Genomic DNA, 24,307 nt, shown 5'->3' on the forward strand with positions numbered 1-24,307 from the left:
GAGGAAAAAAGTGATAAGCATTCCTTCATTCCTCCTCAGTCACTGTGCTTCACCCCGAGAGAAATACTGATGTGGTTTTTGTTCTGTTAGCAGCCTAGGTGCTCAACTCAAAGGCAGCAAGTCTGTTCTAGGCTTTGAGTCCCCAAAATGAACCCACGTGGATCCCCTGGTCATATTCATAGCAAGCAATAAGAAGTAAATGTGTAGTTCCACTCATTTCATGACCAGGGTCATTGTGCTCTTCACATCATGGATTTCCACAAGAACGAACTGTTTTGGGTGTGTTAAATTCATGTTTAAAGGAAAAGTAATTGTCTCCTCTGGCTTCTGTTTCTCTTAATCAGGTTCATGTAATTCACCTGATCAACGCTATGCATAAGGCACCTTGTCACTGATGTTCACATCGCTGGCCTAAAACTTCGCATCTCAGAAAATCCTTTTTAATCGAACAAAACATTTTTTTAACTGCCCATATAAATTAACCTCTGATCTTACGTGTGTTAATACTGAATCTGCTTTTTATGCATAGAGGTACAACACAGGAATTAGCAGAAATTCTTGAAAGATGGAAAGTATTATGTAAAAGGCTGATCATTCTTTGTTCTATTTTCAGCTGGTCTGATGGTGTCACTTCCTTTCAGAGGAAACTGTCAAGTAGGCTGGTTTTGTTTATATAGGGTTTCTTAGTATTTTCAAAATACGAAGCATCTGCTTAAAAATTAATGAGAAATACCTTCCTTCCCCTGCTTTGCTCTTTGGCCTTTCAGGAAATTTCTATAGCTTCATTGCTGTCTAGACTGGAAGATGTATACAGCAAGCAGCACCACCACCCTTCCTCCAGGAGCAAAATGCAGTGATGGGATGCAGCAATGTGGTGGGGTTTCATGCTGGTGTACCTGGTGCAGCTGACCCAAATGCTCCTGACCCAAAATACGGCAGCCGTGTCCCAAGAGAGACCACAGCTAATGCTGACGCACAGCAAGGAGGCCGGGTGAACATGACAGGGACAATAATGTGTTCCTGTCAACGGCACTGTTACAGGTAGTGCTGCTCAGCCTTGTCAAAGTGTTTTTATACTGTACAATAGGAAAAAATTTGAAAAAAAAATAATTAAGGAAATCTGACCCTTTGTCTGCTCTGTTTCAGTGGTTGTAAAATGACTAGACCAGGTCTTGATCAGTTTAAAAATATATAACTGGTGGGTTTGTTGTGGTCCTGATTTAATTAGAAAGGAATTAATTCCAGCACTGAAGTGCAGCTTAAATACCTGTCTGGGAATTGCATTTTTCGCACACTGGCTTGACCTTTTACTAGACAGACTAGACTGGCACAAATTTTGGATAAAATAGTCCCACTAAAATTAACCTTTCTGTTTGAAACTTGAAAGAGGGAACTATTTGGTAGGGTACTTCTTCCTCTCTTCTTTTGTTTTCCTGTCCTTACGAATACACACAGCCTTTGGTACAGTATAAATATACACAGTCAATTTTATTGTAAAATAATTGCCACACTTTTTTTATTGATACCACACTTCCACCAAAAAGGGTTATTAAATAAATACTACAAGCAAACAAACATCTGCTCTCTTGCTACCCAAAGTAATTGACTTGGAGACCTACTTACTACCCACTCAGACAACACAGACTCGAACCCCTCTATAGTGGTTTATGAAAGCAGAACATGTATTGAGCGTATTTTCTTCATATCTCCTCTTAAAGAAAATTCACTCTGCAGTGTACCAAGAAGGAAGCATCTCATGCTTACGGTAGAATCATAGAATAGTTTGTGTTGGAAGGGACCTTCAAAGCTCATCTAGTCCAACCCCCTGCAACGAGCAGGGACATCTGCAACTAGATCAGATTGCTCAGAACCCCGTCCAGCCTGGCCTGGAATGTCTCCAGTGGTAGCTGGAAAGTAACACTGCATTTGACTGCAGGCAAACTGTGTGGTGACTGTTCACCCCGCTGGTGATTGTGCCTGCCATTACGTTTCCAGGGTCCTCCACTGCTCACAGTGAGATGTGGGTAAAAGCAGAGTGGCTGTAACATGCTCTCTGCTGGGTTCCTTGTGAAGTCTAGTGCCTGCCCAGCACAGTTTCCAGAGGTTTCTTAAAACAAAATAAAAGCCTACCAGCTACCTAAAATAAATGCTTTTGTTCTATGGTGCGTATGGTGGAGGCTTTTCTCCAGGCAAGAAGTAAGTCGGTGTATAGAGGGCTGGGGCATTGGGGGGAAGACCATAGCTGGAGCTGGACTGAGATGGCGGCTGAGTTTCTTCTGATAGAGAAATGTCAGTAGATGATGTTCCTGGAAAATTGCTGGCAGGCTGTATATAGACAAAGAAAACACATTGTTCAGTAAAGCATTACAGTCCCATTTGCAGCTCTGAGTTCAGTGTTTGCCATGTAAGTGTTACATATAATAAGCCCCATGATTAAGTTTCTCATGCATTGCAGCACAACGTTCATTTTAGCATGATGGTGTCTAGTGAAACAAGACAGATTCCATCTGTAACCCAAGTCACTTTTAACAGACATTGCTCATACAGCTAGGCAATAGAGCAGAACAGGAATTTCTGCAAGAAAAGGTGCTCTGGCTTCCTGGGTGAGGCACTGCACCCGGCTGGCTGATGAGGTTACGTGTAGCTGCTCATTTCCAGGCATCACTGTGAAATTTAAATTATCTCAGATGTAATTAATCTCAGTTATAATACTTGCATAAATGCAAGGTCCTATTCCTGTGCCAAATGCAGAATCCCCTGAAGAGAAAATTTTACAGGTAGGCATGTGTCTCCCTGTAGGTCTATTACTTTGGCTGTCTCAGTGGCTGAAGGAGGCACGAAAAATAGATAGAGCTTAGGAAGCAGCCCATGTTCAGCAACAAGCAGATTTTGCTAAAATAAAAGAATGCATCTAGGGACTAATGTTCTGGATAAAATCCTACCACTACTTTAAACCAGGGTTTGTCATTGATTTAAAGCAGGTCAGGATTTCATCCCCTCCCTCATAAGCCAACACACGCCAGTCCTTAGGGTTCATCAGAAGAGTTGTGTTCAGCTCCCCTCAGGCTCAGGCCTAAAGTGCCTGGAATTTAAAAAAGAAACAGAACAAAACAAAAAATCATAACCATGCATCTTTTTCAAAGGAAATTAAAAATCTGGACAAGTAAACACTGCTCCCTGCTGCAGAAGAAGTAATAGTCACCATATAGAAGGCCAGTACCAGAGGTGGCACTTGGACAATGGCATCTCAGAATTGGCCAGGGCTGGCAGACCCCAGGCCATGGTCCTTCTCCGTGGGGCTCCGGCTTAGCAGGGATCAAACCCCCATGGCCAGGAGAAAGTTGTCCTGCATTTGTACCACAGGGTGAGTTAGTGAGTGAGAATGGGGACATCCTGACAGGAAGGTTGATTGTGCCCTTTTACTCTCCAGGAGGCAGTGCAGGTACACTGACAGACCTGCAAGTTAGACCAGCTCCAAACATAATAGCAGTTTTGAGTAGTTTGGTTTTCTTTAATTTATTTTGAAGTTGTTGCTTCCCTTTCCCCCTCAAACTGCAGCTGCTCTTTCCATCTGTCTGCCTGGAATTGCTTCTGTAACAAGTTCTCCTCTGGCAGGAACGATTGGCACAACCCTTCCTGCTGTCATCACCACCAGTCCCTGCACAGCTAATCATTTACCTGACCAGCTGGCAGGCCTGTTACCACAACTAGTTGTGACTGAACTGTACCAGTAAGGGCTGAATGATTTTGTTAGCACATGCCACAGTAAGCAAAAGAAATGCTGGTTACATCCCTGTCAAAATATCACCTTTTATTTTTTGCATTTGGCCAATTTCTGCTTGTGGACAAGGAAGGATCCAGTGAACTGAGAAGCATTTATCACCAGCTCAGGTTGTGATTTTTTTAAAGACTTTGTTTGTCCCTCCAGCAAGCAGTTATTCAGTGAGATATGGGATTCAGCAGAGGACTAGGACTGAATCTGCTCAGTGATGGGAACCACAGGTGAACTCAAGTTCACAGGCTTTGAGCTAATGGAGCTTCAACCCATGCAAGTGGGGGCAGCACTTAGGCTGGGCTTGTTGAGTACCAGACTAACCCAAGGTGGGATATATTCCCAGGAGGAGGAACTATGGCTGTAGATTTCCTCTGGTCGAAGTGAGGGTTCGAACTGGAGTTATTAGTTGGTAATTTATTGCTAACTGCTTTATTTAATTAACTAGCATCAATTAACTTTCTCTCCTCCTCCTCCCCACCTCCCCTGCATCTCTTAGCTGAAGAAGGTTTTGCTTCTTTTGTTGTACTGAACCATCATGTGTGTGACCCTGCCCTAAGTGGGGGCAGGTGCAGGGCAATGTGAAATGCAGGGGCTTAGGAACAGTGTTTAGCCAAATATTGAGCATGCCAAAGCAAAAACAGAGAAAAAAAAAAATGCATCTTGGGGGCCTTATTTGGATCTTGGTCTACGTGGAAGCAAAAACATTATACCTTTTGAGATGCCCAAGGGCACCCTCTGCCACCTGCTCCAGAAATATGTGCAAGTCTCATGTAGACTTTGGTCTACATCAGCCAGCTCATATACGGATGTCTTGTGAACTTCAGGCCATCTCAGGTGCCATGTCTTTAGGCAACTGAACTGCACCCTTAGGATCCACAGCTCAGCCTCAGATTTTGACATCTCAGTTGAAGGTTCAAGGATGTAGATATCTAAGCGCACAGCATGGTGACATGTAGCAACCAAATCCCACCCCTAGTCAGTGGAAAGGCCTTTAGGGTACATTCATGCCACTCACATCATATCTCTTTAGCCTGAGTGAGAAGTGCCTCACTCTCTCTGATGACTCCGAAGGGTCAACCAGCTTAGGTGGAGTCTCCTACACTGTGGATGCCCACATGTAAGTCCCCAGACCTTTTGGGATACCATGGGATATCCCAGACATTCACACAGATGTGACATGGAGACTCCTGGGGGGACAGCAGAGGCCAGGTGGCTACCCGATCTCATTATCAGTCAGCACTAGATCCCTACACACCAACAGCCCCTGTGTTTAGCTAAATGCATTCCTGCTCCAGGGCCTGTAGGTGCCTTAAGGACCAGGACCAGCTGAGCAGGGCTTGTGAAGGCCTAAACCACTGGGCACTGCTTGGAGCACTTACATGGGTCAGGAAGACCTACCTACAGCTCCATGGATTCAGCCCACAGCTCCCAAGTAACGGAAATGGATGACAGTCAGGCTTCTGGCTGTTCCTTATCAGGCCTGCTTCTAACATTTACCCTTTTGTAGCTTTTAGTAAGTTTATTACGATTTTTTAACTCATATACTGATGCAGAAATTAATTCCCTCCAAACTACAACATGATGAGCTCATACACATAGGAAGGCTATTGCCTTCTTTTTCCAGGAAAAGAATTAAGCACTCTCCCTTGTGGAGCCCAGTGCTTCCCACTAACCTATCCTGGCTTGGAGATAGCTGGTGGTGTCTGCTTCTGAATATTATGAAAGGGAGAGAAGAAAAATGAATACATTTCTTAGAAAAAGCAGAAACCTAGGAAAAAAACTGTGTTTATTTTGGAATGCAGTTAAGAATTTGGGATAAATACAATGTATTTCTGTTTGTCAGTGGACAAAGAACTGAACAGTTACAATTGATCCTCATTACTACTTGTGTGCATCTTTTCAGCTTAATTGCTTTCTTTCGCCTGTTTTTATCCCTTTCTCTCTCTATTCTTGGCTACGTGCTAACAGAAGGCAGCAGAGCAGCACAGCTTTTCAGCTAAAAGCAAACAAAAAAGGATCTCCAAGTGTGCTCTTTTTTTCCCCTCTCAACCCATGGTCTCCAAAGGCGCCTGGCCCCATTTACGTTGATAAACAAGATGTGCCAAGGACTGTTCTCTGGCTGTGAAGCCAACTGGCACAGCACATATCATATCGCTACAGCTGAACTCTTACCACCAAACCAGTGTGACTATATGCACACTGCCTACCAGGAAGGGTTCATTGCCGTTGCCGTCTCCTGATCCCTTCCTGGGCACTGCCGGGAGACTGTTAGGTGGTCTGGGCCAAACCCATACCAGGAGCATGCTAACAATTCGCTGGTCTGGATGGTCATCATGTCCCACTAATTGTGCCCAGTAGCTTACTGGACCTGAACAGATGTAGCCCAGGAGGCTGTGGGGAGCTGGTCCACAGCTAGTTCATGCTAAACACGCAGTGTTTTCAATTAAGAAGTATTGCAACACTTGTGATACCCACCAGTCTAGCACTGCACAAAGTATAACGAGCCATTGGATTGAACAAAACACTCTTACTGTGCTTTAAAAAAATCTAAAACCTCCTATGATTACTCCAGGGTCTCGGTACGTTCAGTTATTTACCAGCTCACCCTCACTCTGGGGCACCACTCCCTGCGTTTTGCAGGCCAGGTCTGGCTAGATGCAGCACAGGCTTGGAGCATGACTTGCACCTCATCCTTCTGAAGGAGGTGAAGCTTATGTTGTAACCCCTACCCCAAGGGGAGGAAGCTGTACCTCCAGCAGCTTTTCCTCCTGCCTTCAGGCCAGCTGCCCCAGGTCAGTAAGGCTCACCAACCTCTGCCAGCTGCCACGGCAGCTCTCCACCTGTCTCCCAGCAGTGAACCATCACAAGTGCTTATAGGAAGCTAAAAGAAAAGGGGCTCCATCTTCTGATGAGCCGGCCATCTGGGAACTTGCTGGGCTGCAAGTGGCACTTGAATCCCTATGTTTAATAGCAGCTGATGGACTAATTCCTTAACCCCTCATTTATACTCTTCCACAACATCCTGTGGTATTTGTGTTGTGCAAAAACTCTTCCTATTTCTGGCTTGTCTTGCCAACTAATAGCTTTATTTGGGCAAGTTATCACTAATATCCAGCCACAATCCTTTCCATATCACTCAATTTCACAGACCTCATTTCCTCCCCTTTCTTGCCTCCATTCCACCTGATGAGTCCTGATCTACTTATCTCCATATTAAGAGTAAGGTGGGCTAAGATGTATAAACTTTTCTGCCAAAACCTGTTGTGTATCAGATGCTTCCTTTGGCTTCCCCTCATGCCTCTGTTGCTGCTTTATCTTGCTCAACACAGGGGCTACATTCACCTTCATGACTACTGCAGCCCAGCTCTAATACCACAGTGGGATTCCTGGTCAGCAGAATCCAAAGGATGACCAGAGAAAGGATGAGATCTGAGAACAGACTTGAAAACTAGGCCCAGACTAAGTCATCTCAGAGATGAGTCTCAGTTGGCATCCAACCTCCTTGCCTCATTTCAGACCCCCAGGAGCCCAGATCTGCCACTGCAGAGTTTGTACTGAGGGGCCACTTATGCTTTTCTGATGGAGTAAAAGAAGGGTGCCATTTTGTACTGTACCTGAAGAGGTAATGGGTAGGATGGATATGTAGAAATAGTTGCTGCAGAAGGACAGAACCCAGCGTATGTCAGGATCTGTTGGGCAGGATTGTACAGGATCTGAGGAGGAGGTGCGGCACTGAAAGCAATTTGGGACAGAGGTACCTGTTGAACACAGGAGACAACAATATATCAGCACAGCACAGAGAGGGCTGGAGCAGAAACTGGCTGTTTTCCAACACAATACCAGTACTAGGAAAAAATAAACACAAAAATCAGCCAAACAAACAACAAAAAAAACCCCCAAACAACCAACAAATGAAAACAAAGCAAACCAAACCAAACAAACAAACAAGGAGCAGACAGAATGAGGAGGGTGTATCTGGAGTGAATTTTCTGGCCAGAATTACACAGTTATTTTAATAATCTTCCCTTGGAAAAAGACTGCTGGTACTTCCCTAGCACCAGTTACAGAAGCACTGGCAGGACTCCAGATCCGAGACAGCCTGAAGAGCTGCACAACACACAGCTTTGACAACCTCTTCTTATCCACTCCAGCACCAAACACCCAGTCCTTGCTGCAGACTCTTTCCAGTAGCAACCACCCATTGCCCTCATGTCTTTTCTCTCTGCTTTCCTACACTGATCGACAAAGATCTCCCTTTCCATACCACACGCTTATCTTTCACAGCTCCCTCTCATTTATGAAATGGAGTTTGCTGCTGACTGTCCAATACCATCCCCCCATGTGCATATCCCATTCCTGCTGCATAAAATTCATCATATCCCATGGCTTTATTGGCATGTCCCTTAACTGCAATGTGAGATGAGGTTTGCAGAAAGAAGTGTTAACACTAGCTCATATTAAACAAGCTGATACAACTGGGGGAGAAAAAAAAAAAAAAAACGAAAAAAACAGAAGTTAAATGTGAAAGGGGATCTTGTGTTAAACCCTAAAACCTTGTGCTACAGAACTATTTGTGAAGGACAGTAGAGCTTTGTGAAAGATTTTCATGTCCCTCCGCTTTGCAAAGCAAGACAAATCTAGTGCTTTCTTTTCTCTCATTTGTTTTTGTTAGCAGATTCCTCTACATGAGAGCATGGAATTTTCTTTTTACTGAAATAATAAAACATGGTGCTTGCAAGACAAATGCTGAAGGCAACAGCCAGGACTTTTGTTTCTTTGTCATTTCCTTTCAGATATATCAGTGAGACATACAAACCACCGCATCCTCTGAAGATAGTGTGAGATCTCACTGTGACTGAGAAAGAGACACAGTGATTGTGTTTGTAAATGGAAAACATCATCTAGGTCACCTCGGAGGTTACCTGACAGTCTAGGGCTTAGCTCTCTGGAGAAACTTATCACCCCAGGAGCTGGCGCAGAGAACAGCTAGGCCCAAAAGCAGATAGCCTATTTCTTGTGAGAAGGCAAGTCTCTCATCTTCAAGGTACCCTCACCAAAACACCTCCTTTCTACCTGCCCTGCTGGGTGGATATGGTGAGGAGAAACAAAGAGGCACATAAATATGGCAAGAAGCATTTGTTTGGCCCAACATGAAACACAGATGCCTGTTCTGCACCTGTCACCAGTTTTCTGGTGTGGGTCCCTTTGCGTGCCACTGTCCTCCCAGGAACCTCTCTCAGTCCTCTTATGTTCTCTCCAGTCACAGCAGCATCACGACAGTCATAGGAGACAGGTTTGGGGAGTCATCCACCCCAAATCCACTGATCAGAGCACCTTATTATCAGGCTCTCTGATCCCACTCTGGAGCTAGCAACAGCTCACAGGTATTGAAGCTTTTATCAAGTATTCCAGTAATGACACTGTGTTAAATTAGTCACATACAATACAGGGGTAAGTGGAGATGTTTTTAAACTGAAACACTACCCAAATCAAAGAGATAAGGAGCTGATAACCAGCCAGGGAGCGCTGCCAGTGCCATGTGGGCACCTGGGGGCAGGGAGCTGGGGGAACCGGGTGGTGGATGGATGGATGGATGGATGGATGGATGGATGGATGGATGGGCTCTCTGGCTGCCCCCCACCCAGCCCACGTGTGTTTGGCTGTGCTGCTGCAGAGCAAGAGAGGTCAGCTCCACAATCCAACAGAGACTTGCCAAAGCATTTATTCCTGAGCTGCGGCTGCTGTTAAGGTCAGACTGCACCTTTAAGTTGTACAAGTTCTAAGGCATGAACACAGTGGCAAGTAGCTCAGTAACTAGGGGTTTGTTTTGTTTTTCTTTACAGAGCAGGGTGAGGGAGGAGTAGAGGAGATAAGGGAATGATTGCCTTAGATTTCCTTGAAGACTCTCCAAAAGGAGACTAACTGAAAAAAAAAGAAAGAAAAGAAAAAAAAAAGCTGGCAAGCCCCCAGCACCATACACAGTTCTGATTAGTGCAACCCTAAACTCAGGGCAGGCAGATTCCTTGGCAAGGTGTGTCAGGAAAACATCTACAAGATGGATAGGGTGTCAGGGAAGGGAGTATCTAAATGAACTCTTAGTACCTGCAAGTGAAGTTTTTCATGCATTTCTTTACCTCTGTCTTCTGTAAGAAATCATCAGGGTATTTTACCATTTTGCATATTATAGGTACATACCTATATGCATTATATCTTAACTCGCTTTTTGTTAAAACTGATTTTAAGCTAACTGCCCAGCCGGCGTCCTACATCCAAGCACATGGTAGATCTGAAAAAGACGGTACCATTATAACCGCTGCAGCGTCCCCAGAACCCAGCAGATGACAGAGGACAGCACTATGGGTGACACTGAGGCCACTGAGAGCTGACATCTTGTGGGTCAGGAGAGGATGAAATGTTTCCCGCCAAGCCAGCATGGCCCTCTGGCAGGCAGCAAAATGGCGGGTAGCATGCCAGGGTCTGCAGGGAATTTGTCACAAGAAAGAAAAGCCACAACATGCAAGACAACGCTTCCTTTTTTTTTCTGTCCAGGAAATGTGATGGGTTTAGAGGCAGCGGCACTGTTTTGCAAACTCTCCCCTTTGTAACATGTTTTGGCTGCCAGTGTTCCCCAGAGATAAACATAACGGTTTTTGTTTGACTAGTCAGCCTGGCCCTGTGTTTTCTGGAAGTCAGCCTCGGAGCAATGGCCTGAGGTGTTTCAGCGGGTTTTGCAGCTCTCCCTGGAAAATGCCATTGAGCATTTCTGTGGGAAGGTGACATCCTGAAAGAAAGAAAATGGTTCTTCCACACATTTCAAAGGTTTTTTCCCTTATTTCAGTCCCATGACCCTTTCTCTCCTTTTCTGCTCAAAGTTTTCTTGGCCCCATCTTTTCCCAAGAGTTAGTCCTTTCATAACAAAAGCGAGCAGCAGATTAGCAAACCAGCTCTGGTCCGTCACTCAAAATGATCCTGAAAAAGCAGAGGCAGGAGCAAGGAGTGGTCACTGCATTTTGGATTGCTGCTTTACTAACACTTTAATAAGCACAGCATGGCTCCTGTGCTGCAGTAACTGACACAAAATCATCCTTCCCTTAAGCTAGTAAGGGTTTTTTTCCCAGTCCCGCTACAGAGGAGACACTAAACAGCTTATTCAGATCAGGTTTTTAGCCAGAGCCTGACAGACTCACTGCAGCTGAGCCCAGAGTTGGGGGAAGCTGCACATCCACTGCTGGTGTGATTTCCTTGCACAGTTTTATGCTGCACAGTCAGAGCACTCTGAGTTTGATCCAGGCTCTGTCTCTCAGTACGGGCATGGAGAGCCCAGTTGTCCCAGGAATGTCTCCCCAACTTGGGGTCCATCGCGAGCACTGCAGTGATGGCCCCCAAGCAGCACAGAGGTATGCCTGGGCTGGAGCTCATCCTGCTACAAAGCTCAGCCCAAATCCCATGTAAGTCAGTTTTTGCGAGACAGATTAGGTGGAGTCAGGCTGGCTCTCTGCACCCTGCCTCATCTCAGGGGAGCGCTAGCAACTCCCACAGCTACCCATCTGCCAGACAGGGGAAAATGCTTAGCAGCACTGAAAAGCTGCAGTGACCTACCAAGGACTCACAGTAGATGATGCCTGCATTCACCTCTTCAAGTAGCTGCTCTTCCCTTCGTTTCCCACTGTGGCTGTTTCTGCTCCCCTTCTGACATTGCTCCTCTCACAGGGAGGGAATAAATTAAGCTGGGAAAGCTGCTTCTACTCCCATCAGGCTGCCACAACTCTTCACTGTCTGGCTGCAATTTGTTATCAGATTCTTGCAAGAGTCCCCTCACATAAAGGACGGCTTACATACAAAGGCTCACTATGCTTGTTCGCCTTAAGCTGGAGAGAGGAATATTTCCAGCAAACGTTTTGCAACTCTTAACAAAGGTGAATTTCAAATAATTCATACAGCCCTGCTCTGTCACAGGGTTTTAAGCACCCAACGCATGTTGTACATAGCCTGGACATGCTTGCTAAGGGATAGTGAGTGGTCAGAGCATGTCCTGGATGCCCTCCAGTCTGACTGGGTCCTTGGCTCACTGGCTGCCAGCTCTGAGAAGCCTCCTCCCTCTAGTCTATCCACCCAGTGCACGTCATCCATCTCTTGCTTTCTCTTCCCTGCTCCATCCCCCTCATCTTTCCTTTCACCTGTCTTTCTGTTCCGTTTTCTCCTCCAACACAGTCACCAGAAACATCAGGGTTCTGAATGACCTGTGCTGCTATCACACCTCGCCTCAGCTCCTACATTTCACCCCCATCCCCATGCTTCTGTCCCTTTAGTTTGGAAGACCGTCTACTCTTCTGAGCGCCTAGTAAGTGGGGAGGCACTTGCTCTTCAGGCACTGCTGTAGCAAACATGACCACTGACTGTGATAATCCTAGGAATATCTACTTCACCCTTTTAACACATCAGAAAATCTAGGCAGATGAGGCAGTGTATCACAGAGTCCCTTCAAGCACACAGCCTCTTCTGAATGCAGTGGTGCACATCAGCACAACACAGTGGTGTGGCACAGGGAGCAGTTACAGGATGACATTCCTTTGTCAAACAACAGAGGAGGTTAACGTGACCTGAACACAACTGTTTAAATAAAAACTTGACTGCACTTAAGCATTAATCCCCACTCATGGGGAAAGAACTACATAAGGTTAAACAGGCACATCTAGGACTTGAGTTTTACATGTTAGCTATAAACTAGCATCCTCAAACTGTGTGCTGGCACACACGTTCAGTGCTGATTTGTAAGGGAAAAAAAAGATGTCACAAACTGAACCGCCAGCATCTGTTCACACAGATGCCTGTTTTTTCCTTCCATTCATGTATGGACCGGGCTTGACCTACTTAGCTGTGAGCAGCTGGCAACAGCTTAGCCTAAAGATGTGACCCCAGACTCCCAGATCACACAGAAAACATGTTCAAAGTGCCTCCTTCACATGCTTACACTTCCTTGCTTTTAACCCTCTTGATAACATCAACAAGCACAGAAGTCCTCATAGAAGGCAAAAGACTGTGAGCCTTACCATGTCTTTAAATGCCCCAAGAATGGCAGCCGTAATAATACCCAGAAACAACCCGATGATGTTGAGGACTGTGGAGGACCATAGAAGCCTATACAGGTGAACCACATCCTGACAGCTGCTCACGCCGACAAATTCATAGTAGCTGGCGGACTGCTCTGAACTGAAAGGGAATGCAGACAACGTCACTTCTGTGGGAACGGTTTTGCACATAACACAGAGCACCAGATGATCTGAAGCCCTCCTGATTACTTTCCTCTTTGGCAAAGTATTTCATCCATGCTCCCACCAAACACTGCTCAGAATAGAATAGAATAGAATAGAATAGAATAGAATAGAATAGAATAGAATAGAATAGAATAGAATAGAATAGAATAGAATAGAATAGAATAGTATAGTTTGGGTTGGAAGAGACCTTCAAAGCTCATCTAGTCCAACCCCCTTGCAATGAGCAGGGACATCTGCAACTAGATCAGGTTGCTCAGAGCCCCATCCAGCCTGGCCTGGAATGTCTCCAGGGATGGGGCATCTACCACCTCTCTGGGCAACCTGGACCAGTGTTTCACCACCCTCAGTGTAAAAAATTTCTTCCTCATGTCTAGCCTGAATCTCCCCTCTTTTAGTTTAAAACCATTACCCCTTGATCTATCGTAACAGGCCCTGCTAAAAAGTCTGTCCCTATCTTTACTATAGGCCCCTTTCATGTACTGAAAGGTTGCAATAAGGTTTCCCCAGAGCCTTCTCTTCTCAAGGCTGCACAACCCCAACTCAGCCTTTCCTCATAGCAGAGCTGTTCTATCCCCCTGATCATTTTCTTGGCCCAGAAGAACTGGAGAAAGCTCTGCTATAGACAAAAACTGGCTCTGCTAATGCCAGCAATAAACATGTACTTCAACTAATAGCAACCTTAGTTTGGCTGATCAGTTGTCCGCATCAGCAGGAGCTTTTGAGCTTTGTTTGTTTTGTTTTGTTTTGTTTTTTTCTTGTGTGTCTCTGAACACAGGCATAGACCTGGCATATGGATGCTGGCCTTATCATTTAGCTACCAGCTAAAGCATGCTTAGCACTGTTTTTTTTACCCCAGCTCACCTGGAAATCTGCTGGCATCTTTGAAACTGGGGAAGGCAAGTTGCTTAAGCATTAATTCAACCACAGGAAGGGAGATTTTGCCAGCTGGCTACGTTTATTTATGGTGCCTGTGGTTCCAAATTAACAGATGCAACACATTACAGTATAAAGATGTGCCTTTACACTGTAGATAGTATTATCCAGAAATCTTTATTTATATTTCTACGCCGCACTGGTTACTGTAAATCAGGCATGTTGTGAAGTCAATCCTCATTGTCTTGCTGAAAGTCAGAAATATCCTACTGCAAAATTTGAAACCACAGTTTCCTGCAGTTCTTTCCAGTACCTGCCTTAATGCCAGGCCACTAATGAGCTCCTAGAGCAGCTATTTGAATTGGAAAGTTTTCTTTAAATGCCAAGTCTGTTTTTGCACTGTTAGGAAATTGCCATCAGCTTATGGTGGAAACCAGAAATGTGCAGTTTGTGCTCACTATTCTCTTCTCTTCCTCCATCCCCAACACATGGGGCAGCAGTGGAGATCAGTCGTTAGGGAAAGCTCTGCAAAGGAAGGTAGCAGTGTGGAGAAACCCACAACATTTCTGGGAAGAACCAAGCCAAGCACAGTAATTCCTGGAAATGTCCAAGCATTTGCTGCGGGGCACGGTTCTGGCATTGCAGATTCACTACTGCTGAGTTAACTTGGGCCTTATCATGAGCCCAGACATTGTTTAACTAAATAAACCTATAGCTTCAGCTGCCCTGAGGCTGAGGAAATCTGACTTGTGATCCTGCCTGTGTACTGGTCTACTGCATGGCTGACACCAGGTCACTTAACTTCATGTAACTGTGTCTCCTACTTCTTCCTAGCCATCCTATGAACTGGAATTGCCAAGTCTGTAGAGCAGCGAGACCGTTTCTTTACTCTGGATTTTCCATGCCAGTGCCATAAGATCTTGCTGTCCACTGGGGATTGCTGACAACGGCAGAGCACACATCAAATCAAATCAGTTTATCATCAAACACTGGCACAGCAGGGATCAGTCCCAGATGTTTCAGACAAACCCTATGTCTTAGAAAAATGGCACTGAAGATCTCCCTCTGGAGGGGGAGTATTCCTGACCTCTCCATATTGCTACCTTATGCTTTAAGGAACAGTTTCAGTCACTTTATTTGATAACTGTGTATGCTTTCACCACTTTAAAATACGTCTTCTTTTCTGTATTGGGTTGAGCTCTTTGGTTCAGTGTTAATGTGCAAAAATTAGTTGTGTACCATGGAAGAACGCATTCTTAGTGTAAAGACACTGTAACTATGATGTCCCCCCCTCATTTGTCTATCATAGAATACATGTCAAAGTTGTGCATACTCTATCTTTCCTATGTAATTTGTTTTGTATACCTCCATCATGTCCAGATATAACACTTCTCACACAAGCAAAATACTGTCACATTCATAGGGGATTTTAATCCATTCCATAGACTTGAACTCACTTGTGTCTCTTGTGTGCTAATACATCTGCATAGATGACCTCCCTCTAGTCCCAAATTAAATTTTGCTTCCTTAGATGAGTCAGGATCTGGGCAAGAGCTACTCTTCTATGCTCAGCTGTTGTGTAGAAGCCTCATTGTGCCAGCCTGATTTCCCTACGCCTAAAATGTTTATGTCTGGCAGCATGCTACCAAAGGCCTATAGAGGGCTGGGGTTATTCAGGGCTGCTAGCACGTGAAAAGGACGCAAACTACAAACAAAACAGGAGATGTAGAAAGGAAGAAAGATGAGAAATATATAGAGGGAAGGAAAGAAGAGTGACTGTGGGTGAACTGTAGAAGGCTGCAGAGGCTGCATGAGAGTGCAGGGTAAGATGATGCTGAGGTGTGCAGAGGGTGAGACAGGCAGCAGATCTGCTCTGGGAAATTCTCCTCAGTTTCTTGCATGTGGCAAGACATGGTGCTGCTTGCAGCTGAAATCTCTATGTGCCAAGTGGCCAGACAGTTGCGCGGGTTTATTTCATCTGTCTTCCAGACAAACCCTTGGAGTTTGCTGTAATGTAGTTTTCCTAACAACTGTTTTTACTCGTGTTAAATCGCTGCATGGCAACCCTGTGGTAACCGTCAGCTGATCTTCATAAACATATCCAGACATCTCCTCCATTATCTTCTGACATCTTGTGTGTTGGTAATGATGAAGTAAAATGGACAGCTTCAGAAAACACTCTTGAGACCTTCATATCTATCCTATGGCAATTTAACAAAATCCCCTTCCTACAGAGGCTGTTGCTAACAAAAGAACTCTGCATACGCCTACAATGTGACCTCTGCTCATGGACACCTATGTTCCTATTCATTTTGTTTCCCTGGATTTGGCAGGAAAAAAAAACCAAAAATCATTAAATTTAATGGGAAAATTGCATTGCAAGATCAATAGTAAATCTTGACAGGGCTATAACTGTGTGGGCAATTTTGATCACAAAGTGAAGAGCTTATGGACATATTTAAAGAAAAAGAAACTGAAATAATGCTAACACTAATAGGCAAGCCCTGACCTCTTCTCTGCTGGCATCAGGACTTCAATCACAGAGGACCTGGGCTGCTCAGCACACAAGCACCTTGTCTTGCTTCTCCAGGCCTATGGGCACCCACCGCTGTCATTTAAGAGGAGGGACAAACAATGAAGGTTTTCTTGGAGGCCACTGACTTCGCACAGGTACTTACTTCTCACAGTTGTACAGGTCACAGCAATAGCACGTGTTACTCTTTACTTTCAGCTGGCATTTGCTGTTTAAGGTATAACATGTCACCTGCCAAAAAAGAAGAGACTGACTTTTATTCTCAGTGTTTCAATATTGTGTGAATCATCCTACTGACTGCAAAGAAGCAGCTAGTGCAGTGTCAGGTTTTATCACGTGTTGTGCAGAAAGATCCTGAGATGTCCAAATCCATGACTCCAGGGCAGAAGGACATCCCTGAGCTCCCAGGAGTTTCATTCTGGACGTCCGCCCCTGAATATTGGAGCATTTGCACTATGGAGCCCAGAGCCCCAAGCACCGACCTGCACCCAGGGCTGCCAAATTCTTCAAGCACTTTGCTGCTCTGCCTGGTGCTATTTTGCTAAGACACAGAGTTTGCAGGTGTGAGATGTGGATCCCTACGGCTGTGACACAGGGACCATGGGTCTTGAGAGAGACACCACAGCAAGCTACTGAAGTGGATAAGAATGCCACTCCATTGTAGTGGGAAAATGAGCGAAGAAGTCAATTTATCTGAACAGCTTCCGAAAAATGGGAGCTCACTCCTTTCAGTAACACCCTCCTGAAGAAGGAAATAATCAGGAACAACAACAAGAAGAAAAATCTCCAAACCCACAAAGAAAACTGCTTAGAAAAGATCCAAGCACTCCAGCAAATAAGTACCATTTACCTCAGGCTCTTGAATAGAAAACTGAAAAGGTTTATTTGTGTGAGCAGGAATTGCAGGGATGGAGAGATGTTAGAACAATAAAGGTAGGCACACATAAGCCACTCTCCGTCCAGACAAGAAATCCTTAAGTGTGGTAAGCATTAATCACTTCTATTTGGCACTACATACCAATTGAAATATTTTATATTTATTTTTCCCGAGATTTTTAACTTACTGACTTCTAAATCCTGGAGAACTGCAAGGATTTTAAAGCTAGGAGGTCAGAAAATACATTCTTTCTACTGATTTATTTTGATGGAAAAAATGTACTGAAACCACTGAGAAGTATTCCATTAGCAAAATGCAAATAAAATGTATTATTGAATGGAAAATTCCTCATAATGAAAAAGTGGAAGGAGCCTGCTTAGGAATAGGTGCCTGCTTTAGAAAAGCATCGGTCAGACAGTTTTGCTTATCCATGGATGTGTGTCTGTGGGATAGTCTCCACAGGAGACATTAAACCACGTTTTCTCAGTTTCTGATTTCTGGATCTGTGCATCCTTTTTAGTGTGAAAACTGCCACTGTTGATGAACGTGTACTCCTCACGTGTTCCCAGACAAAAGGAAAGCCTTGAACACACACACACACACACACACACACACACACACACACACACACACACGCACACACACACACTTAGCACCAAAGTTCACCTTGCAGCTGGTCACAGACTTGCCACACTTGTCCTCAGCAGGATTTGCTTGAGAAGTGGAAACTGGGTGACAAAACTAAAGTTAAAAAGAAGTTAAAATGGTGCCTTGGGATTGCTTTGCTGCCCAGGACAAGGCTGTACCTATGGTTAGTGTCTCATGTAAATCAGCTCTTCTAATCCAAAATGGAAGGATGGTCTCAGTCTAGGTTGCATATGGGAAATGTAGCTCACAGCTTGACAGGAACACATCTCGCTTGCCACAAGAGTATCTCACTCTGAGATAGGACCTTGTTTCATCAGCCTCATTCTATTCTGTCTGAACTTATTGGAAAGTCACATAGGGGTATTGTTGGCCTGAAGCCACATTCAGCTGCAGCCATCCTCAGCCTGAGCCGCAGTTTACTGCAGAAAAGGAGCGCGCTGCCGTCAGCCGCTGCCTCGGCTTCATCAAGATCCATCTCAGAAGTGACTGAAACATCACATCTGGATGCTTCTCACACCAGTTTGAAAACTGATCCTGAAGGAAAGAGTGCCAATGCACTTGCTACCACAGCCATTTTGTTGGGACACTCCAGTGCTTTTGTACTGAGTAGAACTTAAGATTTTGGGTTTGACCTCCTGTATGCTGTCAAAATGGCCTAGAACCTGCATAGTTAAAATATCCTTTTCCCTTTACACATGCATGACTGGGATCGAAGAACTTCGTAAGATGGAGTGGGCTGCTAAAAAGGTGGTTTGTTTGATGCATGGCTTTGGGGACACTTCTGATAGGAAATAAAAGTAGTTTTTCCCTCTCCAAGTATCAATAGAGACAGTTTGCTCCTTTTTATTGTAGAAGACTAGAAGTACAAAACCACGAGATCAGCAAGATCTTAAATGTGTTTTTAGCTGCTTCTAGGCTACAAGATACATTAAATTATTGGCCAAGGGAGTTACTGTAGTTGTCTATTTTTATCACTGCATTTTTAAAACATGTAAAGAGCAAGACACTCCTTTTTAGGAGAACAGCAAATGAACCAAAATAAACAAGTTACTATGTGGTGTGAGCAAGGGTGGTAGAAACAGGCCATTTGTGGGTGTTCTGCATGTCAAGACCTATTATTTCATTTCAGTGATCAGACATTTAGCTTTTTCATGTTCTGGCTCTTTGTGTCTGTCTATCCCCTTAGCACCAGTTGAAGATATGTTCTCACCTCATGGTAACTGCAAGAAAAGCAAATTCCTTCTGCTTCAAGCAAAGAGAAGAACCAAAACAGGTAAACTACATGAGCTGGAGACCACTCACAGGATAGAGATGGCAATCAAAAGGTACTTTTTACTCAGGAAACAATCTGCCTGCCTAGTTAGGTGTTTGCCTGGCATGCAGAGCATGTCCCCAGCTCACTAGCTGGCTAACTTTGGAAAACCAAAAGCCAAGTTCAAATGCCATGGAACATTAACTCTGAATTAGCACATACTGACTTTAGATCAGTGGTCAACCAGACAAGAATGTTATTACAAACTAACTAGACTTTTAAAAGATGCAGGGGTTTTGCCAGAACAGAGCAAGGAGCTCTGGGTGGCCCAACTTTAGACATTCCCAGAATGTGCAGAGCTGAGGAAACCTGTCTGGCCAGAAGCCTGAGGCTGGGGTCACCTGCAGGGAGTTGTGGACAGTGTGATGGCAGCTACATGCTTATTACAGGAATCAGAAGCATTTCTTGGGCCATGTCTGTGTCAGAGTGTGCCTGCAGACTTCAGAAGAGGATGGAGTAAAACTTACAGGAAAGGGTGTTGTCACAGATCATAAGTTTGTCTGGGTAGGTCTTCAGGCAAGGAAGTCAATGAAATATTTTTGTCATACATTTTCTAGAATCAACAACAAGGTGCCCTAGCAGCAAGATTTAAGGAGTATTAGCTGCTTAACCTGGTAATATACTTTGCTAAACTGTCTAGAATTATTAACAGTAACATTCCCCATACGCTTTTTCTTAGCCATGGCAGGAATGGTGATGAAGGACATCTGGCTTCTTTTAATTTATACCACTGTTTAGCTGTTCTCCATCCTGCTCTGCCTGATTTTATTTTCACGCCCACCAATTTACCACAAAATAAAATGAAAACTAGGAATAGAAACTAAATCTGGATTTCTAGCCATTTGGGTATGGGCAGCCTTCTGACCATGTTAATGTCATTGAGATAATAAAAAAGCTGTATTTGAACTGCTGACATTCTTGGCCTGTGCTGGATAAATACAGAGGAGATTTGAAGTCTTCTGGACAATGGAAATGATTTCATTTAGGTATTTTCTATTCCACTTGAAGTGGAATACGAATTAGAGAAAGATGCCAATGTGACAAATACATCCCAGACAGCCATTATACAGTATAGATGGACTAGGAATCATTCCAGTCCCAGAGTAATGTACTGGACAGAAACACTGATGATGACTCAAAGCCTCACTGGCTGTAATGATTTGCCATCATCAGAGGCTTGGACAAGCAGGGAGTCACTCGTGTGAGAAATAACAGTAGGGTTTCTATCAGCTCGTGACCTACATGCACAGACATGCTCTCAATCACCTGCCTCCCTCCTCCCCAGCCCCTCAAAGCTCAGCAGAAATGACTGTGTGATGAGGTGAGTTTGTTTACCTCTGTCTGGTAGGCATCATATAGGAATCCTGTTCCACTTGAATAAAACTGGCACCTTTTGTTATATAAAGGTCTGGGTTCCTGTAAAGAGAAAAAGGGCCAAAAAAGTACTCAGTCTGGAGGAAGTTTGAAGGCACCACATTCCATGTCCCCACGGCAGATGCTTACAGCATGAGAATGGTCCAATCACTCTTTTTCCTGGTACAGTTTCTTACCCAGAACAAAGAATTACCCTGCTATTTGTCTTTGAGATATAGGACTTTCTTTTTTAAGGATTTGAACCATGTCCATAGTGAAAAAAAAAATAAAATAGTTAATACTTTAAGCATTTCACTTACTACACACACTTAAAACCCCAAAAGAAAGAGAAAGAATAATGAAGAAATGAAGGCATAAAGGGGAAGGAATTTGCACCAAATTTGGTTTTGCCTTATTTTCCTATGCTTACTGCAAAAGATGCATTCACTGCTCATATTTAATATTTTCCGTATCAGGAAAAGGAAGGAGACAAAGGAAGACAAAGGAGACAAAGGAAGAAGACAACGAAATATCCTTGGCCAGATGGAAGATGTGTGTTTCCAAACTTGGTAAACAGCCACTTGAAGGCCAAAGGGTGCACACCTCAGCCAGTTCCAGGATGAGACCATATTTACCTAGGGAGGATATGATGACTGAAGAGTTCTCTGTGATCAGATGTCTATCACAAATCAAAATAGGTGAACGATTCATGTTGGAAAAAAAGTCTTCTTCAACTTTCTGTCACTTATCTGGTCCCAGGTCATGATCTGTACCTTCAAAAGCACTCAGGTGCTCTCCAGTATGTCAGTCAGACCCCTCTCAAGAGAAAATATGGTAACTTATTATATGCCATCCCCTTTTTCCATGCTAACTTACAAGCAAAGGACTACTTAAGTTGTTAGCAGAAATCTGTGCTGATTAACTTTCACTGCATTTTAAAGCTTTATGACCTATCCAGCAATAACCCAGAAATTGCAGAAATATCTGTGCTACTTAAGATCACTTCTGAGTATTCTATGTTTGTTGGATAATGAAGTGTGAACTGTATAAATCTGCTGACCCAAAATACATAGACAGTAAAAATGCAGAGCTAGGCAGGAATGCAGACAGGTCAATGAATAAAGCTCATCCATCAGCTTGTTTGCCTTTCTGATTATACTGGCAAACCCAAGAAAGTTTGGACACCAGCTCCTAAGGGTTAGGGAAAGGTTAGCTTCCTGAATCAAAAAATATTTATTTATAACACACAAGTGTAATAAAAAATGCTTCAGTAACTGCTTTTCTCTAGAGGAAAAGCAAACACTACACAAACAGCATGCCGTGTCTTGAGCTAGGACAACATTCTTCTGTAGGCCAGGGAAAGCATGACCCTTTCACCATGATTTCCAAGGACAGATGTGGTCTGGAGGACTAACAGGATTGGAGTTTCTCTACTAGCACAGTAGGCATAGGATCAGCCAAAGGCTGTGTTGCCCTTCTTTCACAGAGGGTCGTACTCCAACCCTGATTTCATCTGTTGTGTGGGGATGAAATGAGAGAGGAGGGAGCAGTAGAAACGGCTTTTGCTACCATGAGGAGCAAATCAATGAAGAACTGCTTTTCGTCATATTCACAACAATAACAAGTCTCAGTTTGATCCTGAAAGATCCTGGAAATGGTCAATGGCATGGAGCCCAAGGGGTGTTCTCAGTCCTGATAGTGAGGAGAAATGGCTCGAGAAGGCTGGATGGATCCAGCAGGTCAACAACTGACTGTACATCTGGTGTTGGCAACAGGAATTTGGCTTTTATGACCATGGACTTATTGGAAGAGATGGGATCCACTTGACTAATCAGGGAAAGAGCATTTTTGCTTACAGTCTAGTCAACTGGTGATGAGAGCTTTAAATTAGGAGCAACAGGGGAAGGAGATGAGGACAAATTATCAGATGAGGAAGTAGCAGACCAGTGAGACAAGCAAGGGGAACAGGGTGATGTGGACAAGAGAAATCTCCCCATCAACATAACAGGGCTAAATGGGATACTCTCAAGTGTATGCACATGAATAAGGAAGCATCCATAGGACAGCACAAGGAAAGCTCTCATCCCTTTTCTGGGATGCCTAGCACTCTTTGAAGTGTCTGTAAACTCACACACACAGCATGGATAACAAACAGTTTGAGGTTTGTGTGCAGTCACAGGGCAATGATCTCATCAGGATCAGAGACATGGTAGGATAGCTCACAGGACTGGAGTGCTGTCATGGAGTGATACAGGCTTTTTAGGAAGGACATGTAGGATGGTGGAAAGGAGGAGTTGCTGTTTATGAGAAAAAGTAGCAAGAATGCATGGAGTTCTGCTTAGGGACAGATAAGGAGCCAGCTGAGAGCTTGTATGTCGGTATTAGAGGCCAGAACAAGATGGGCAACGTTGAGGTGAGTGTCTGCTATAGACTGCCTGATCAGGAAAAAGTAGATGAGGCTTCTTCAGACAACTGGAAGGAAGCCTCGCACTCACAGGTCCTGGTGTTCACAAAGTACTTTAACTACTTTATTACTTCAAAATAGTAAAGGACCTTACCCCAATACCTGGCAAAGGCACAATGTATCTGCTGGAAGGACAACACAGGAGGGCACAAGTAATCCAGGAGGGTTCTGGAATGCATTAACAACAACTTCCTCACATGGGTGATCAAGGAGCTGACAAAGAGAGGAGCTCTGCTGGACTTCATTCTTACAAACAAGAATGGATTGGTCAGGTATGTGAAGGTTGGGGGAAGCCTTGCCCCTGATATTGAGATGGTGGAGTTCAGGATGTGGAGAGGAGGGAGCAGGAAAAAAAGCAGGATCCCAACCCTGGACTTCAGGAAAGGACACTCTGGCCTATTTGAGACTCTGCTTGGAAGAATCCCATGGGAAACAGTCCTGGAAAGCAGTGGGGTCCAGGTTAATATTCAAGGATCTCCTCCTCCAAGTTTAAGAGGAGTTCATCCCAACAAAAAGAAAATCAAGCAAAGGCAGCAGGAGGCCTATCTGGATGGTCAAGGAATTGCTCATATAACTCAGATATAAAAAAGAAGTTTACTATAAGTGCAGTCAGGGGCAAGTCACCAGGGAGGAAAACAGAGAAATTATATGAGCATGGAGGGATGGGGTTAAGAAAGCCAGGGCTCACCTGGAGTGCAATTGAGTGAGGGCTGCAAAGGGCAACAAGAAGGGCTTCTGTGGGTGTATTAGCAGCAAAAGAGCAATTAGGGAAAATATGGGCACACTACTGAATGAGACAGGTGACCTGATGACAAAAGACATGCTAAAGGCCAAGGTAATCAATGCCTTCTTTGTCTTGGTCTTCAATGGAGACCACTGGGAAAATCTGGGACAAGAAAGACTTACCCTTGGTGGAGAAGGACCAGGTTAGGGAACGTTTAAACAGGCTGGAGACACACAAGTCCATAGGACCTCGTGGGATGCACCCAGGAGTACCAAGGAGGATCCATGATGTCAATCTAAAGCTGTTCTCAGTCATCTTTGAAAGGTCACAGTGTTCAGGGAAGATTTCTGAGGGCTTGAAGAAAGCAAATGTCACTCCTACCTTCAAGCATGACAAGAAAGAGAATCCAAGGGACTACACACTGGTGGGAAGGTGAAGGATCAAATAATGTTGGAAACCATTTCCAAACATCT

The 24,307-nt window shown here is 44.3% G+C and overlaps 1 protein-coding gene across 2 annotated transcripts in view; it reads right to left on the reverse strand.

Annotated features, from left to right (window-relative positions):
- Window positions 1–1,362: 1,362 nt before the first annotated feature.
- TMEM255B (transmembrane protein 255B) overlaps window positions 1,363–24,307 on the reverse strand; it is a 76,817-nt gene continuing 53,872 nt past the window's right edge. Inside the window, exons 5-9 of one of the 2 annotated variants that reach the window (XM_082057493.1) lie at window positions 20,629–20,709; window positions 16,602–16,687; window positions 12,826–12,985; window positions 7,390–7,533; window positions 1,363–2,325 (exon numbers count right to left, since the gene is read on the reverse strand). In XM_082057493.1, coding sequence (XP_081913619.1) covers window positions 2,158–2,325; window positions 7,390–7,533; window positions 12,826–12,985; window positions 16,602–16,687; window positions 20,629–20,709 — 639 coding nt within the window. In that variant the 3' untranslated portion in view covers window positions 1,363–2,157. Of the gene's footprint in view, window positions 3,083–7,389; window positions 7,534–12,825; window positions 12,986–16,601; window positions 16,688–20,628; window positions 20,710–24,307 lie in introns of both variants that reach the window. The other variant, XM_082057494.1, reaches the window with a different exon arrangement.

Source organism: Streptopelia decaocto (assembly GCF_964273445.1).
Source record: "Streptopelia decaocto genome assembly, chromosome: 1".
Classification (NCBI taxonomy): Eukaryota; Metazoa; Chordata; class Aves; order Columbiformes; family Columbidae; genus Streptopelia; species Streptopelia decaocto.